Source organism: Chiloscyllium plagiosum, chromosome 33 (genome assembly GCF_004010195.1).
Source record: "Chiloscyllium plagiosum isolate BGI_BamShark_2017 chromosome 33, ASM401019v2, whole genome shotgun sequence".
Classification (NCBI taxonomy): Eukaryota; Metazoa; Chordata; class Chondrichthyes; order Orectolobiformes; family Hemiscylliidae; genus Chiloscyllium; species Chiloscyllium plagiosum.
In genome coordinates this window covers 25,985,351-26,002,596 of record NC_057742.1, presented here as the reverse complement: position 1 = coordinate 26,002,596, position 17,246 = coordinate 25,985,351, and the positions used below count along the sequence as shown (strand labels likewise).

The 17,246-nt window shown below is 37.4% G+C and overlaps 1 protein-coding gene across 6 annotated transcripts in view; it reads left to right on the top strand.

Moving 5' to 3' along the window:
- The first annotated feature begins 751 nt into the window (after positions 1-751).
- Positions 752-17,246, top strand: part of LOC122539953 (anion exchange protein 2-like) — an 89,354-nt gene continuing 72,859 nt past the window's right edge. For 2 of the 6 annotated variants that reach the window (XM_043675174.1, XM_043675173.1), the window contains exons 1-4: positions 752-987; positions 9,426-9,539; positions 12,449-12,611; positions 15,399-15,478. In XM_043675174.1, the coding sequence (XP_043531109.1) occupies positions 9,507-9,539; positions 12,449-12,611; positions 15,399-15,478 (276 nt within the window). In that variant the 5' untranslated portion in view covers positions 752-987; positions 9,426-9,506. The remainder of the gene's footprint in view (positions 988-9,425; positions 9,540-12,448; positions 12,612-15,398; positions 15,479-17,246) is intronic. The other 4 variants (XM_043675176.1, XM_043675175.1, XM_043675178.1 and 1 more) reach the window with 3 other exon arrangements.

Sequence of the window (17,246 nt, the reverse complement as noted above, 5' to 3'; positions counted from 1 at the left end):
ATTATAATTATTTATTTTCTGGACAGGAGAGGTTAGTTGGGAGTCATTAGGAATCATTGTTGTCTTCACAAGAGAACTTATGTGATTAATTACTGCACAGAACTATGTAATGCTTAATGAGCAATTAATCTATAATTAAAAGAAATTCATTACTGTGATGGGGAGGTGCTATTCTTTTCAAAACTAGCAATAAAGCAGCACAAATCAATCAGTAATTTATGGTGATTTGCAATTTACTAGCCATCTCAATCTCATTAAAAATTGCTAACTAATTTGTACTTTAATACCAATGAATGTCATACACACACACCATTACTTTCTCAGCAATATCTTGGCTGTTCTATAATATCTGATGCTAAGAGCCTCTTGCAGTACTTGTGTGCAAACATGCTGAGGTGTAACTGGAACTTATGGAAGTTTTAGACATCCTTACTCTGTGCCAGTCAATATAATGAATATGTGACTGCTGCTGGTGTATTTTTCAGAGAATGATGGGGAGTTCCCCCTACTAGCATTAAAGCTAAAATGTTATTTTTTTATAGGAAGTAGTTTTTAAATTGTTTACCACACGCATCATAAAGTGACAAAGCATTTAGGTTGAGGGGACATCTAAGTAAGGGTGGGGATCTTTGACGATGGAAAAGCCTAAAGCTGAAATGTTTAACACAGATAAAGTTGTTTCTAGGTTACTGAAAGAGTTCAGACTCATAATCTGGCCCAGTCAGTGCGTGGAAAGCACTGAGGACACGATGAGAGTTTGAGATTGTGGATATCTCAATAATTCAGACATTTGGCAGAGAACTTCCATGAGTTTGAATTTTGGTCTTCCAGGTTACTTGCTCAGGGTGACATGCTCAATACCCCAAAGGTGCTGTACTCTTAACAGCTGCAAGATCCACAATTAACGGATCTCCTTGCCACTGCAGTGTAATCTTGGAGAAGTGACAGTACTGCTGGATACCTGGACAGGCAGATTCCTTCCGAAAGGTAAGCTTTATTTTGATTGAACTGAAAATATCATTTTCAATTTTTAAGCATTATTGAATACACAGAATAGCAGAAGACATAAATCCAATATTTTTTGTCATTCATTTTACATTTGTTGAGAATGCAGAGCACTGCTTAAAGCAATACAAATTCCAAGGGTAAGAACAGGTTGCACACCCTCCCCACTACTTCAGCTTGAAATTTAAAATGTTGAACTTAAAAATCATGCAACACCAGATTCTAGCCCAAAAGGTTTATTTGGAAGCACTGGCTTTCTGAGCACTGCTCCTTCGCCAGGTAGCTAGTGGGGTAGGATCATGGAACACAGAATTTATAGTAAAATGTCAGACATTTTCCATTTCAGTTTTGAAGTTTAAGACTCAAAGTCCAACTTGTCCACAGGAATACAGCTTTGGATATGGCCAGAAAAGATTCTATAACAATAGGTAAATGAATGCGGAGTCATCCGACCATTAGCTTGGATACATCATGAAACCAAATAACATGGCTCTGTGTACTCAATAACTGTATAGTGGATACCTCCATGCACTGGATAATTCAATGTACCGAATACTTCTGTGGTGTGTGGTTCTGTATACTTGGATAATTATTCGTGTCAAATAGTTTTGTGTCCTCCTGTTCCATTTTCGCTATGAACCAACTGCTCCCTGGTCTCGAGTTAGGGCTTTGAGTTGTACAAGCTGCTCTGGTCCAGGTCTGTGCCTTGCTCAGGTTGGTTACTTGATTTAATATGTTACCGTCTCACCTCTCTTAACTATTTTTTGTAGATCCACTAATTATTTAGACTTGCATGAAGAAACATAGATGGAACAATCATGAAAAATTTAGCCCTTTAATGTTCTCAATAGAAACCCAATAACTGGCTAATTATTTGTTAGAGCAATGTAATAAATAATTTAATAAGTAATAATTGGCATTGAACATACTGGATTCTGGCTAAGAGCCCATGAAATTAGTAAAGGCGTTTGCCAATGCAGATGGTTCTTGATGCTTGCTGTTCGTTCTATTGGACTGTTACTGACTGGGCATGAATGATCCATTTCCTGGGAAACATCCTTGGAGCTTAGATTCCAACCACTCAGCAGCACAATCTCAATGTTGTTAAGATCTGTACTGTGGATAGCTTTGGTTGTAGGACAAGAGGATTTTATTTTCGGTGGAGATCCCAATGAGAACACTTTATGATTAATACACACCTCTTGTGTGTTATTTTATATAAACACTAAAACAGTTGAATTGAATGTTAAAAAAGAAGAGCAAAATAGAAATAGTGCCAACAGGAATTTGATGTAAGTGTGCTAGATATTTGTGTCAAAATGTTGTATTTGTTAAGTATCCTGATACAGCCCCGATAAAAATGCCTATAAGTGTAACACCCAGCTGGGTCTTTCTGTCAATAGCTGATCCTTCCGCTCCCAAACTCACTTATTAAAAATAAATTAGATTATAATAAATACACAACTCAATTAAAAGGAAAGGCATTTATTTAGTACCCTGGGTCATCTCAAAATTCTTTATGACCAATTCAATATTTAAATGAAGTCTGACCACTGCATAATTTTTGCCAATTTGCTGACTACAAGGTTCCACAAATAATAATGGAATAATGATCTGATAATCTGCTTAAGGTGTTGTTTGGGAGACTGAGGTCAGTACACCAGGCTGATTGACTGTAGAGCAGAAAATTACTAAAGTATTACAATCTGCAATGAAACCGTTTCAGACTATGAACTTTACTCAACTATTGAGACATTCATGTTTGTATAAAATAATAATTGGGACCTAACAAAAATACAAACATTGACTTTACACATAACTTAGAATCTAGAATTCAACAATAAATAAATATTAATGTAACACTGAATTTAAAAGTACACTCAATATGATAAATATAGCACTAACATTAAGAAACTCAAAACATCTTCACTTTGCTTTACAACAATGACCATGAGAGCTCTTGGGTTGTTATGTTAAAAAGAACTCATCTAATTTACTAAAGCCGTTTGGGGAGGGACCTGTGACATCTGCCCAGTCTGGCCTATATGTAACTCCATTCTCATACCAAGAGTTGATTCTTAAAAAGCTTGCAACAATTAAAATCGCCAATATGTCTTGTCTTGTCAGTATCACTTACACCTACAGAAAAAAATAAATTAAGTTTTTTAAATTCTGAGACATTTCAGTCATTTACTTCCAGGGGAAATACAATGTGTGAAATTGTCCTGAATCTCTGATTACTAAATATTGTTCTTTAACGGAGGAACCTGTATCGTTGTTTCATCATATGCTATTTACTTTTAAACTGCTGGTCAGTCAAAGTGCAGAAGAGTGTGTGTTTTTTTGTAGGTCTCCCTCTGGTGTGATATAATGAGCAGGTAGGGTTGGCTATAAATGATGTCACAGGGGAACCTCTTTGTCAGATTCCCACTGCAAAAATGCCTGTTCTAAGGTTGTTGCTCTAATACGTGCAAAACATGACACATGTAATGAGAAACATTACTACAATATAGACATTGCCTCTGTATCTGACCCTGTATCCTCTGCCTGACTCCTATGCTTATCCTAATATTATTTCCACAGTGCAATGATTTTGGCACTTGAATTCACTACTATTACCAAGTTGATACATTCAATAGCTTTGCCTACAATCTATACTGACCCCTCAAGCCTAATTCTTCTACAATCTATGAGTTATTTTATCATGAATGCTGGTCAAATTATTGAATCTCTTGCAAAGATTCTTGCAAAGATTCTCCTTGCTGACAAGGTAGATGATATACAATTCCATATCAATCTACTATTTCATCTTAAATTATTCAGCTCTGATCAGTAGCCAACCTTAACTCAGAGCTTCCATTTCATCAGCCATTCAGAAATTATCATGTTCCAAATGCCATTCAATCAGCTCCATCCTGCACATTTGCCTTATAATGTTTTGATCACAACTAGATATTTATAAAGAAATCTTAATTGTTTTTATTATTTTTATTAAAATAAAAGTTTTTAAAGTGATTCTGTGTTAGTGGGGAAGGCAGTGAAGAAATTAATCTTTGCTTGAGGCTGTGTTATATTCAATTGAGATCTTCTAACATTTTCAACCTTCTTTCCTCATGTATTTTCTTAAGATTTAAGAAGTTTTTCACCTAATTTCTTTTTTTTTGTCTGAGAGTACTGAAAATCTGTCTTCTTACCTGAGTTTTACATGTTCTGCTCTCACATTTGTTGTTCTTCTCTGAACACTGTTCAGCATATCAATGTCTTTTCAATGATGACAACCCAAAAATCACAATAAGCTGTGGTCTCATCAATACTACCAGTTCTGTGTTCTGGATTCTGTCCTCTACATTCCTGCAGATAGGATAACTGTGCTCCAGGCCTAAATATTTTCTGGGTAGCAAGAAAGAGTATTATACTGTACAAGCATTCTCCAATAGATGGCACGGTGGCACAGTGGTTAGCACTACTGCCTCACAGCGCTAGAGACCCGGGTTCAATTCCCGCCTTAGGCGACTGTCTGTGTGGAGTTTGCACGTTCTCCCCGTGTCTCCCCTCCGGGTGCTCCGGTTTCCTCCCATAGTCCAAAGATGTGCAGGTCAGCTGAATTGGCCATGCTAAATTGCCCATAGTGTTAGGTAAGGGGTAAATGTAGGGGAATGGGTGGGTTGCGCTTCGGCGGGGCGGTGTGGACTTGTTGGGCCGAAGGGCCTGTTTCCATACTGTAAGTAATCTAATCTAATCTAGACACAGGAGCATAACATTAAGTAAAGTCACCTAATGATAGTGGAAAGAAAAGATTTTTATGTGATTATTAATTGATCATTGAAATTATACAGTAAATATAAAATTCTTACCAATAAAGTGAATTTAGTACCAAAATGTGTGTTGGTGGCACTTGATTCTAAGCCATGTTGTTTCCGGGCCATGTAACTTATTATAGTGAAGATTCATAGAGGAATAAGACTCTCAGTACAAATAGAAACTTGTAAGGTTTAATGTATTCCATTGGAGGAACAATAATTGACTGAGAATGTACTGTATGCACTTAGCATTCTAAAAGGCATGAACAAAACATGTTGAATTCACCTTGGGGCAATAAAAAATGAACTAGAGATTGAGAGGATGTTATATTCTCCCCTAGTAATGGATATTAGCAGCTAGATTTCTATCAAAACTAATTAATACTGTGCTAATTAATCCAGTAAGTGCTGTAACAATTTGTAAATGAGAACTACATCTACATTATCAGATACATCATGGAATGTTAAATGCTGTGTTGCCTGTGTGATCTGTAGGCTGTAACTAGGTATAGTTGATCAATTTAATTGCTCTTTGAAAGCTCGGAGATCTTGCTCAACTATTTTTTGAAAGCTGCAGACAAAAAGTTAGAAATTACACTCTTGAAAGTTCTATCTTTATTCATCTTTCTCTGGAAATGGAATGAAAACTGGATAAAGTTCATTCCAGTGGAAATTATAACCTCGATATTATTGTTAGTGCTATTACCCAAGCACATTCCTTTGATTACTCTTCCTGTAATATTACAGTGCATACAGTTCCAGTGATTAAAGTATATTAGTCCATTTTACACAGTTAGTTATAATCTCAAAAAGGACTGTTTTACATTACGATTTGCATTCTTTGAAAGAACATTCAGAATATTACAAAAAAGCCAGAAGTAACACACAAAAGAAAATTGGATAAATATTTGAAAGAGACAAAGAGCAGGGGAGGGGGAGAACTGAATAGTCATAAAAGCAACACTATATTGAATGGCCTTCCTAGGTGCTGTTCCATTTTAAGATTCTGTGTTTCTATTGTGCCTGTATTTTCCTGTACGTATCTTATTTGTTTGGTCAGTAATATTGTTATTGATAATTTTGAGCATTGTGTGTGGTTCGTTTGAATAGATCATCTCAGTGAACCAGTTTTTTTCCCCTCTTTTGTGCTCTTTTGAATTAAATTTCTGTTTCCTAATTTAGATGCTACTCATGGGCCTTTCACATTGAAACAAAAGATACGTTTGTTGAGTAATAAAAACAATTAAAATGATAAATCATCATACATTCAACTGCTGTTGTATCTAACTTTGGCAATTGAAGTTTTTTAATTACACCTCTCCTTAAACTCTTCATACTACACTGCCCTCTAGTGACGATGACTTGTGACAAAAATACTAATCTATTTATGATAACTTCACACTGTCACTAGGGCTCACTGGGCTCACTGGTCGTGCCCCTAACTCTGAGCCATGAGGCTTGGGTTCAAGTCCCTATCTGTTCCACATGTGAGTAGTAACATAACATCTCTGGTCATGTTGACTTGAAAATACCTACACTGTCACTGGAAAAGTCAGAGTGACATTTAGGTGAATTAGCAACATTGGCACCGCTTACAAATCCATTCAAATGCCTGAAAGATTAAGGAATTTGCACTTCAGAAACTGTCATCAACAATTTTTGTTGGGGCATGGGTGGATGCCTATGAGCTTTGCAAGTGTTATTAATCCTTAAATTAAGTTCACAATTAAAATATTTATTAAAAGTCTATGGTGGTTATTGTTGGGAATTTCTTACATGTCAAATAGGATACATTTTTGTAACAATTTTTCATTTTTCTCTCTTCCTGTCCTGAAGATGTGTGTGGTAATCCCGATCAGTTACATTACCAGCAAAGCTCAGGCTGTACACGAGTGACCCTATCTGAGCTTTGGTGCTATATGTTGGCAGATTCTTTGATTTGGATTCTTTCTGGTGTATATGGCTCAAGAGCCATATTGCAAGATGCATTTATTCAGAGAGCTGCTGGAGGTCACAATCATAAATCCAAATGAGTTGCTTATAATAAGCAGCAGTGAGGGAGTTTGTGATAACTGTGAGTTGGACATGTCATTTAATGAGTCAAGATTAGAGTGATGCTTGAAAAGCACAGCAGGTCAGGCAGCATCCAAGGAGCAGGAAAATTGATGTTTCCTGATGAAGGGCATTTGCCCGAAATGTCAATTTTCCTGCTTCTCGGATGCTGCCTGACCTGCTGTGCTTTTCCAGCACCACTCTAATCTTGACTCTAATCTCCAGCATCTTCAGTACCCACTTCTGCCAATGTTATTTAATGACATTGATTCCATTCATGTTGCATCTTTTTTTGAGGGTATTTAGTGCTGAACAAATCATGGCAAGTGTCATGCATGAAAAGGTGTATTGTTAGTGATATGATCGAACTGCAATTCTCTATCAGGAGATTTCTAAAAAGACAACATACTGAATTTTTATTAGAGAAATTATTTGTCAAATCAGGAATTTTTCAAATTTGAGCTCTGGAATGAAGGGACGCAGTGTGAAGCTCGGATAAAGAACATACACAATACATTCACCGTTCAGTCATTCTGTGTTCGGACAAATGGACCTGGAATTGTCAACATCGGAGCACTTGACATAGAGAGATACCTAGACAACTTTTCACATTGTTGAGTAGATACCAGTGTTGCAGCTGCTAGAGCAGCTTAGCTATGGTTATGGCTACTTCTGGAGGACAGAAGTTTGTCAACAATTGTGCTGAAGATTTGTGCTGCAAAAGTAGTCACACTTCTATCCAAGATATTGTTGCATAACTCCAACACTGGCATTTGCCTAAAAAGGTAAAAATTGCCTGGATGTGACCTGTGAACAAAAGTATAACAAAGGCAACCCAGCCAATTATCTCCCTGTCAGATCACTTTCAATAACCAACAAAGTGATGGAAGGAGTCATCTACAGTGTATCAAATGGCAAAGATAAAGGAATAACCTATTCATTGACACTCACTTTACGTTCTGCTGGGCCCAATCAGCTCTTTACCTCATCATAGCTTTGGTTCAAGAAGGACAAAATAATTGAATTCCAGAGGTAAGGTGAGAGTAACTGTCATTGACATCAAGGCAACATTTGATTAAGTGTAGCAGTAAGGTACACCAGCAAAAGACAGAACTGGAGTCAATGGGATTCAGGGTGAAACTCCTCACAGGTGGGAGTCATACCTAGTGCATAGGAAGATATTGGGTTTATTGCAGGTCAATGATTTCAGCCTAAGGACATCTCAGCAGCGATTCCTCAGGGTGGTATTCGAGGCCAAAACCTCTTCAGCTGCTTCATTAATGACTTGGTCTCCATTATGAGGTCAGATGTGGATATGTTTGTTGACTAGAGCGATGTTAACTCTAGTAGCAGGCCTTGCAGAAAGTAATTAAGGTGTCTTTGACAGCACCTCCCAAACATATGAAGTATGCCACTTAGAAGAATAAGGACAGTAACTGCACAAGAACACCATCATGTCCCCATGTCCCCAAAAGATCCCCATCATGTCATGCACCAATCTGATCCATATCATTGTTGTTTCATTGTCACTAAGTCAAGGTCCTGGAACTAACTGTCAAACAATATTGTAAGATAACCTTCAGAACACAAACTGCAGAAAAGAATGACCACCACTATCCTCACAAAGGCAAGAGAATGCCAGCGATCCCCATGTCCCTAGAATGAGTATCTATATGGAATGACTCTGGTGGGAACAGTGATTGATCGTAGTCAGGCTGATTTAGGCTGAGCTCTAGTTCAATTGGTCTATCTTGGATTACTCAAATTAGAATAACACCAACTGGTTAGGTAATTGTACCTAAGGCATCTCTAATGGGTTTATTGATGATACAAACTTCAGTTATTCAAACGAGAATTAACTTAAACTTGGTTGACATCAAATGGACTGGGTATAAATGGAATAATCTTTGGACAGTGAATTCATCTCAGTGGTAGATTGTAGTTCTCACAACCTACTTGTGGAACATTTCACTCAGCAGTGAAATGATGCTAAAGGAAAGACTTAAATCTGTTTTATTAGATTTGGATGTTGAAATGGATGTTCACATTGACTGATAATCTCTTTCAAATGCAGAACTAGCTCAATGGGTTGAAAATCTTATACTGTGGTTTGCTCCACTTCTGGTTGTGGTACATAATGTTAAGAAAGTCTGTTGTTGAAGAATTGATGTATAGACGTAACTTGTTCCAATACATCACTACAAACCTCTAACATAAAAATTTAAAATGCTGGAAATACTCAGCATGTAGGACAGCATCTGTAGAGAAAGAGAGAAGAGTTAACGTTTCAACTTGATGCCCTTTTGACATAACTTCAGTTAATTATTCTAAGTGATAATCAAAACTCTGGAATTGCTTTCATCTCTCTCCTTCCTTTAAGTCTTTCCCTCAAATTACTCCTCACAATCAAGATTTTATTCACTTGCTCTGAAATTGACTGATGCAGCTTTATCAAATTTTGTTTCCTATGTAGCAGTCTGAGATGCTTTGTGATGTTAATGATGCTTTTTAGTTCAAGATGCTGAAGTTTTAATTATTGATTTAATTTAGTGATTTTTGTATTTTTAGGAATGCTGTCACCAAACTCTGTCTAAGAAAGGAGAAGGATAATATTAATACACTGGGATAAGTGTTTCGAAAGTGAGCAACATGGCAAACAGAGGATCCTATGATCTCCAGAAGGTTAGATATTTACAAAGTCAAGGATTTAACATATTAACTGTTTCACTGACAATAGAAAAGCCCTGTCCTTGAAATGATAAAGGCACAGTCTTTGAAGAAATTTGCTGGAAGCTTTTCATGTATTTTATATTTGTTGAAGAAGCGATGCTCAACAGAATGTTCTATGCATATCACTTTTGTAACAGAGGGGAGGAGGTCTCTCGTACTGATTACTTGCCATATGATCTAGTCATCAATTTTTTTTTTGTCCTTGTTGTTGGAGCAGTGTCCTCCCAGTTTGATGGAATTGTGTACTTTTGTCTGAGAACCAAATGTGAATGCCTTAACAAAGTGTTTTGGTCACCAAAGACAAAAAGAGTAATGTGAGACTTAGGTGCAAGTTATGGAAGAGAATAATGACAGAAGGTACAGCTGTGGATGAAGCAGCAGCAGGTATCAACATAATACAGTGATAACACTATAAGTGTGACCATGTTGGAGCATTATGTGAGAAAGGTGTGTCATCAGCACAATGGTGAACATAGTGTGGTGAAGTGCGAGAATGATATGGAACATGAAGAAATGTGAGGTTGGTATGGCACAATAGACACCATATCCACTGAGGAGAAGTTTAGCCCAGTGGAACATTCCCACCAGACTATAAGCTCGCACTCATTATTTTACATTCTTCAGTTTTATGTTTCCATGTGTATTCACCTGACATTTATATCAATGAAATCAAGCTTCCTCTCACTCACTTTAACTAGGTCCCTTTGATTAGTCTTCAAATCTGTAATATTCAGTTGGCCACATGATTTGTTTCCGGAGTGAAAGTAACCGTAGATATTGATTACATTTGTAAATGGTACAAATAAGGGGTGTAATCCAAGAGTAGACTTTCTGAGATTCTTGACCTATGAACCCATAAGCAGCTTTGTTTGGGTGCAGTTGGACAATTAAATGCCTGTAAATAGCAGTTCAAGAGTAGTACAACCAGCTGGGATTTACAGATCTGAGACAACATGTGGGTGGATTAACTCACATCTGATGAGTGGATTGAAATTTGAAGTACATCAACAACGGTAAGAATTCCTCCACCTTTTACTCCCCAAATTCATCCTGCCCACAACATTAGCAGCTACATTAACCCCTTTTCCATATGAACCCACTTCTAGAGTCAAAGAGTCATACAGTACGGAAAAATAACCTTCGATCCAACTCGTCCATGCTGATCAAGTTTCCCAAATGAAACTAGGGGAGAAAGTGAGGTCTGCAGATGCTGGAGATCAGAGCTGAAAATGTGTTGCTGGAAAAGCGCAGCAGGTCAGGCAGCATCCAGGGAACAGGAGAATCGACGTTTCGGGCATAAGCCATTCTTCAGGATTCCAGCAAATGAAACTAGCCCCATTTGCCTACATTTGGCCCATTTCCCTCTAAACCTTTCATATCCAACTCAGGATTAAGGATCCGACACTGTTCACCTACCAACCCACCACACCGGTCAATGATCAGAGCTCTTCACTTCCCTGGGGTAAAGTGATCAGACATCCCCCTTCTTTCTCCCAACCATGCCCAATCCTTTCGATTGGTGCATGAGCCAAACTAGTCCTGTATCACCTTCTCCAGTTCCCCTTGCCCAATGACATCTGAACCTGCCACTCAGACTGAATTCCGACCAAAGAACCTGTCAGTGACACCAGTCGTACTGTGGGCGTTAAAACTTCACCATGTGCTGAGACATTCTGACTTCCAAGTTTCCTGCACTTTCCTGAATCCCCAAACTTCAAATTGGTCAAAAGCTCAAATTGACCTTTAGTGTGTAAGATACTTTAATATTTACAGGATCTAATGGTGTGAGCTGGTCTCCAATAGGATACTTTACCTGATACGTCAATACTTTTGATATCTCCCATACTTAAAAAAACTGGGTGTGGAGATCATGGTATTGAAGAATCCAACAGGCATTTATTTCAACTAACTTTTATGTATAAATATTGCATTCCTCAGCCATATAGATGTCTGGGCTACTGTTATACTATGCGGTTACAACAGGGGGCATGTTTCCAGTAGAGTGTTATGCTTCAAGGATCAGAGGTAAGATGGAATCTGGTCACATGCTATAGTATAGTGATGGCATCATGAGCATATCTATTAAAGGCATACTGACATACCTACCATGAGACATAATACAGCATCCAGCTCAGCAACATTTAGGGAACACAAGAGACCATAACTATAGTATCATACTTAGCTAACACGTCAATATAGACTGTCAAATTCTTTTTTTATTAGCGGTGACAGTCATTTATGTTAATTTTGCATTGACGTGCTCAATATATAGATGGTAAATGGAATAGACACCTCAGCAAAAGCAAAAAGAATCAATCACTAGAATCCAATGAAGGTGACAATTAGAATATTTGTTCTCACTAGTACTTTGAGCATTGGAATTTGGAGGATCTTAGAAAATCATATTTCAAAAAGTCTTTAGACTAAGGTTGCATTACTTTGCCAATTTTCTGATGTTTGGGAATGTTCAACCTCATCTGATGGAATACAATTGGCTTCCAATATGGAAATTTCAACTCAACACAGCAGGAGTAGTTTCCAATTGTGGAAAGCTAACTCCAGAGCTAATCAACATGAACATGAAATAATGAACCTGGCATTCCAAGTGTCAATAGGAGGATTATTGAAGCAAAACAATAAGAAAGGAGATCTAGGTGTACTGTATCACAAACAATTTCCTAGCTTCCTGAGCTCATCTGCAATACACAAAGTATCATACAGTCTGCAGTTCACCTGAAGATATGAACATATGATTTTGGGACAAACTTCTTCACATTCCAATCCTCAAATCCTGATGTCTCACCACCTATGCCTATTTGTACAGTTAAGACAGTTAAGTGATGTTCATTGTTTTGCTTAAGGCCAGAAAGGATCCTTATTCTCCCAGAGCCATTAGAGGATACTTCAGTGATGAAGAGACAGATGACTTGGACAGAACTTTGGAAGTGGCGAGTTTTGAGGATGTTGACTTTGAGCCTACAGAGAATAGATGGAATGGTGATGATGATGATAGTAATTCTGATTGTGAGTAGACCATATATATTCTAACATTCTAAAAACAGGTTCAACTGGTGACTGTATTGCAGATAATTGTTAGTTAATATGAAAATAAAATTTTACAGTTAATTATCACAGAAAGGGAAAACCTGTTAATATATTGAAGTGATAATTTAGCAAATAAGTTACAATGTCTAGCATAAAGATGGGTGCAGGAGTAGCCAATTAGCCTATCAACCTGCTTCACCAATAATTAAGATTTTGGCTGAACCAATTCCACATTATCTCCACAAATCTTAAATCTCTTAGTACACAAAAAACTATCAATCCCTGTCTTGAATACACTCAATGACTAATGAGACTTAATTATCTCGAGCAGAAAATTCTTATGGTTAATGAATCTTGAAAACATTTCTCTCCATTTCAGTTTTGAATGACTGATGCCTTATTCTGTCTGTGACTCCTCCGAATATATATCCCAGCCATCCTCCCATCATCTCGTCTATTAAGCCCCTCATATATTCTACATGTATCAATTAGATCACTTTTCATTCTTTTAAACCACAGGGCATAGAGATCCAGACCACTTATCACTCCCTATAGGACAATCCTTGCAGGCAAGGAATCAGTCTAGTGAATATTCTAAGGTAATTATAACCTTTCTTGGCAAAGGGAGAACAAAACTGTGCACAGTACTCCAAATGTGGTCTCACCAAATTCCTGTAGAATTGTAGTAATGCCTCTTTGTTCTTGTAATACGCAAGCATAATAATTGCTTTCCTAACTGTCTTCATCTATCCACATTATAGTTATCTATGATTTATGTATAAAGATACCCAGGTCCCTCAGAAAAACAACATTTTGTTGTTACTCTCATTTAATAAAATCTTGTTCTTTTTACTTAATGTTTTATCTAATTTATTATAGTCCATCTATCATATTCTTGTCACCCAATCTTGTCTTTATCCCTTTGCAGACACCAGTTATCCTTCTCACAGCTGACTTTGCAGTTTTGTTTTGTTTTATCAGCAATTTCAATATATTGCACACAGTCCCTTCATCTTGCAGATTGTATTAAGGTGAGGGGCAAACATTGTACACGTAACAGCCTTCTAACTAGAAAATGGTCTGTTTGATAGATAGTTCCAAATCTATGCTCATACGTTATCTCCAGTTATGAGTTCTGATTTTGTTTAATATACTTTTGAGTGGCATTTTATCAAATGCTTGTTGAAAATTAAAATGACCTATATCCATTGCTTTACAACCTATCTGCCCTGCTAGTTACAATCTCAAGAACCTCTTAACAGATTTGTCAAATACTATTTCCCCTTCATAAATCTGTTTTGACTACTTATTTTTTAACTGCTTATTGTTATCATAATAATAGATTCCAGCATTTTACCCTATTATTGAGCAACTGCCTTTATTTTTCTGCCTTCTCTCCAGCACCCGCCACTGACCCACCATACCCCACCAATTCCAATGCCTTTCTTAAATAGTGCAGTTTAATGTCCAATCCATGGGAACCGATTTGAAGGCTAAAGAATTCTGAAAGGTCAAGAAGAAATGAGCAGCAATTCAAGTGCTGATGAAACGTCTCCTCTGATCTCCATTAAGAGCAAACAAAGATGTTGGGCAAATGGTAGTGAAAGTGCTTGCTCATGACCAGCATGTCAATCAGTCACTGGAAGGGCAGATCCAACCAGAAAAATCTGATCAGTTATCAGCCACTTCCACAACCGCATTCGACTCAGGTATCAGACAAACATCCTGTACCACCTGTAACTGAATGAACTTTCAACATTTGAAACCATTTCATTCTTAAAGCTGAAGAGAGCTAGCTCCAGGATTAAAGATTTAGTCAGTTCCTGGACTCCAGGACTACTTCAAAGGTGTTGAAATATAAGGGAAAAGAAGTCTTGCTGCAGTTATGTGAATCTTTGGTGAGACCACCCACCTAAAGCATTGTTTACAGTTCTGGTTGAGCAATAATATATTTATCTTAAAGAGACTGCACTGAAGGTTAACTGGACTGATTCCTGAGATGAGAGAAGAAAAAATAGAATCATGATATTCACTGGAGTTTAGAAAAATGAAGGGTCAGGTGATCTCATTGAAATTCTATGGGGTTTGATAGGGTCAATGTCAAAAAAATAATCTCCTTCACTGGCAAGTCTAGAGCTAGTGAGTAGCATAGTCTTAAAATAAAGGATGTTCCATTTAGAACTGGGATATGAAGACATTTCTGCGCTCAGAGGGTTATGAGCATTTGTAATCCTCACAACCATTGATCTATGAATGCTCAGTCATTCACACATTCAAGATTGATGTTTTAACACTTCGGGTGTCCATGGTTTAAAAGGAAGAGAAGGGGGAAAGAGGTTAAGGTAGAAGATTGGTCACGACGTTACTTGAAGAAACTATAAACTGAAGGGCCTATGATCTTTTCATGCCCCTATTTTGTATGCCTTTAGCTGATATTTCTGTGAGTTCAGCCTTCAGGATCTGAGGATTCAACTGATGTAGGAAAGAGTATTATAACATTAAACTCCAGGATAAAAGAATAAGTAAGATCAGGCTAAAAGAGTTAATTGTCAAATTTTCAATCACATTTTTTTCAACAGAACTAATTGTACTTACAAGTGTTTTCCCATTTCCATCCATCTAAATCTGTAAATTACTTTCAAGATATCAAAGAGGATGCTAAGACCAATTTTTAGGAAAATGGAACAAATACTGGCATTGAGCAAAACGATTTTATGGAGTCAAAATATTTTCTTGTTAATATTCCTTTTAACAAATCTCTCACAGACTTTTGCGAGTTATTGTCCTGCAGCCCCAAAGTACGCTCCAATCATAAGCCTGAAAAGAAGACAGCACATGGGGGTCAGGTAAAGTCTTGCTGTGTATATCACACTGTGTTTTCCAATCACTGAACATCTTAGCCATTACCACCTTAGTTTCACTGATCATTAATATGTCCTTGGACACTACATGCTGATTTCACCTGGAACAAAAAAAATCCATTGTCACTCCTGGGACATCCTGCATAACTCATACATCCATTTGTCAAAGTTTGTTAAGTTCTATAAGTCAGCAGATGCAGAGTTCAGGCTGAGATTAGAAGTAATTGAATGGTATTTGTGTACAATGTGCTGAACTTAGGGAGAGCAAGGCTTCTGTCTATATACTACAACTACCTCTGTCCTTCACTGAGGTCCATATCAAGCAAAAGACAAGGACATTTAATTCCAATGTTTTCCATTCCTCTGCAATCCTACCTTATTACAGCACCAATTGTTGCCTTACCTTTAATATATTTTGCTAAGTTAGTTGTTAGAAACAAGATTAAAAGCTCTGGGCTAAGCAAATCAAATATTCCTTCAGACGTGACATGCTGTCTAGAGAGTGAGGAATCTATAGGGGACAGAATGACTCATATGAGTGTCATTTAATTGACAGTGGTAAGTATTGCTACAACCAGTCTCCAGGTAAGGGGCCTATTTCATCATGATTCCAAACAGAACATCACTAACTAGCTCCCATTCCTTATTCAATAATGCCCTACCTCACCTCCGTTAATCACACAATCGTTAACTAAATAAAAGGGATCCTTTTCCTCATGAATAACATTCCCAGTTCCTGGTTTATGTGTTTTAAAGGGAGCCAAATTAACCAGATAATTTTTGGGATGAAACAAAGAATGAGTTGACTAATTACAAAATGCGAGGAAGAATAATAGAATGCAACACACATATACATATAGCAGATGAGAAATGCGGAGTGAAGATACACATAGCACTTAAAACTTAAGATGTAAATCAATCTTTGTCTTGTTCCATGAGGAGGAGACAATGAAACACGTGGCTGCTAATTTGTGTGGTTCTGGTAGCATAGATGTCAGCAGCTGAACAGTTGATCTGGAAGTTCCTATTTCTGCAAGTTAGCCAGAAGGATTTATTTTCTTTTTGACAATAGCTTTGCTGAGCTTGTGACTTGGTTCTAGTAATTGTAGAGAGAGAGAGAAAGAGTAAGAGAGAGGGAGAAAGAGTTATTTTCTTTCATTTGCAAGAGCAGAGGTGTCTAGCAAATGTGCTTCAGCTATGACCACTGCAGCACACACCAGGCTAGCACTAGAGCTAGAATACCAGACAATCACATGCAGAACCTGTCTTCAGTGTGTTTTTACGTCCTTCAGTTTCCTTGCAAGGGGGAAGCAAAGACGTCTCTCACCCAGAACTGCTTTCTTTTATCTCACATTGTAGCCATTATCTGGAATATAACTCACGGGATGTGGTTTCTGCTGTGTGGTAATTAGCTTCTAATATTCTGCAACCATAGGGAATTACAGTTTATTTTTTGCATTGATCTCTTCCATTGAAGTGTCTCTGTCGGAGGTTCCTTGACATCCCCCAGGTGTGACATTCCATAATCACTCTCATTGAGTATAACATGAACAGAAATTTTCCAGTCACTAAAATACATGCACAGAATATATGTTCCACATGATTTTTGGCTTAAATGTCTTTTTGTTTTTATTGCTTAAAAAGAAAAACAGTTTTACTCAAAAGTATAGTATGTAAGTAAGTCAGGGCTATGGTCCACTACAATGAACTTTATTTGGAGAGGATTAATAAGTGAAGTGGAGAGGAAAGAAAG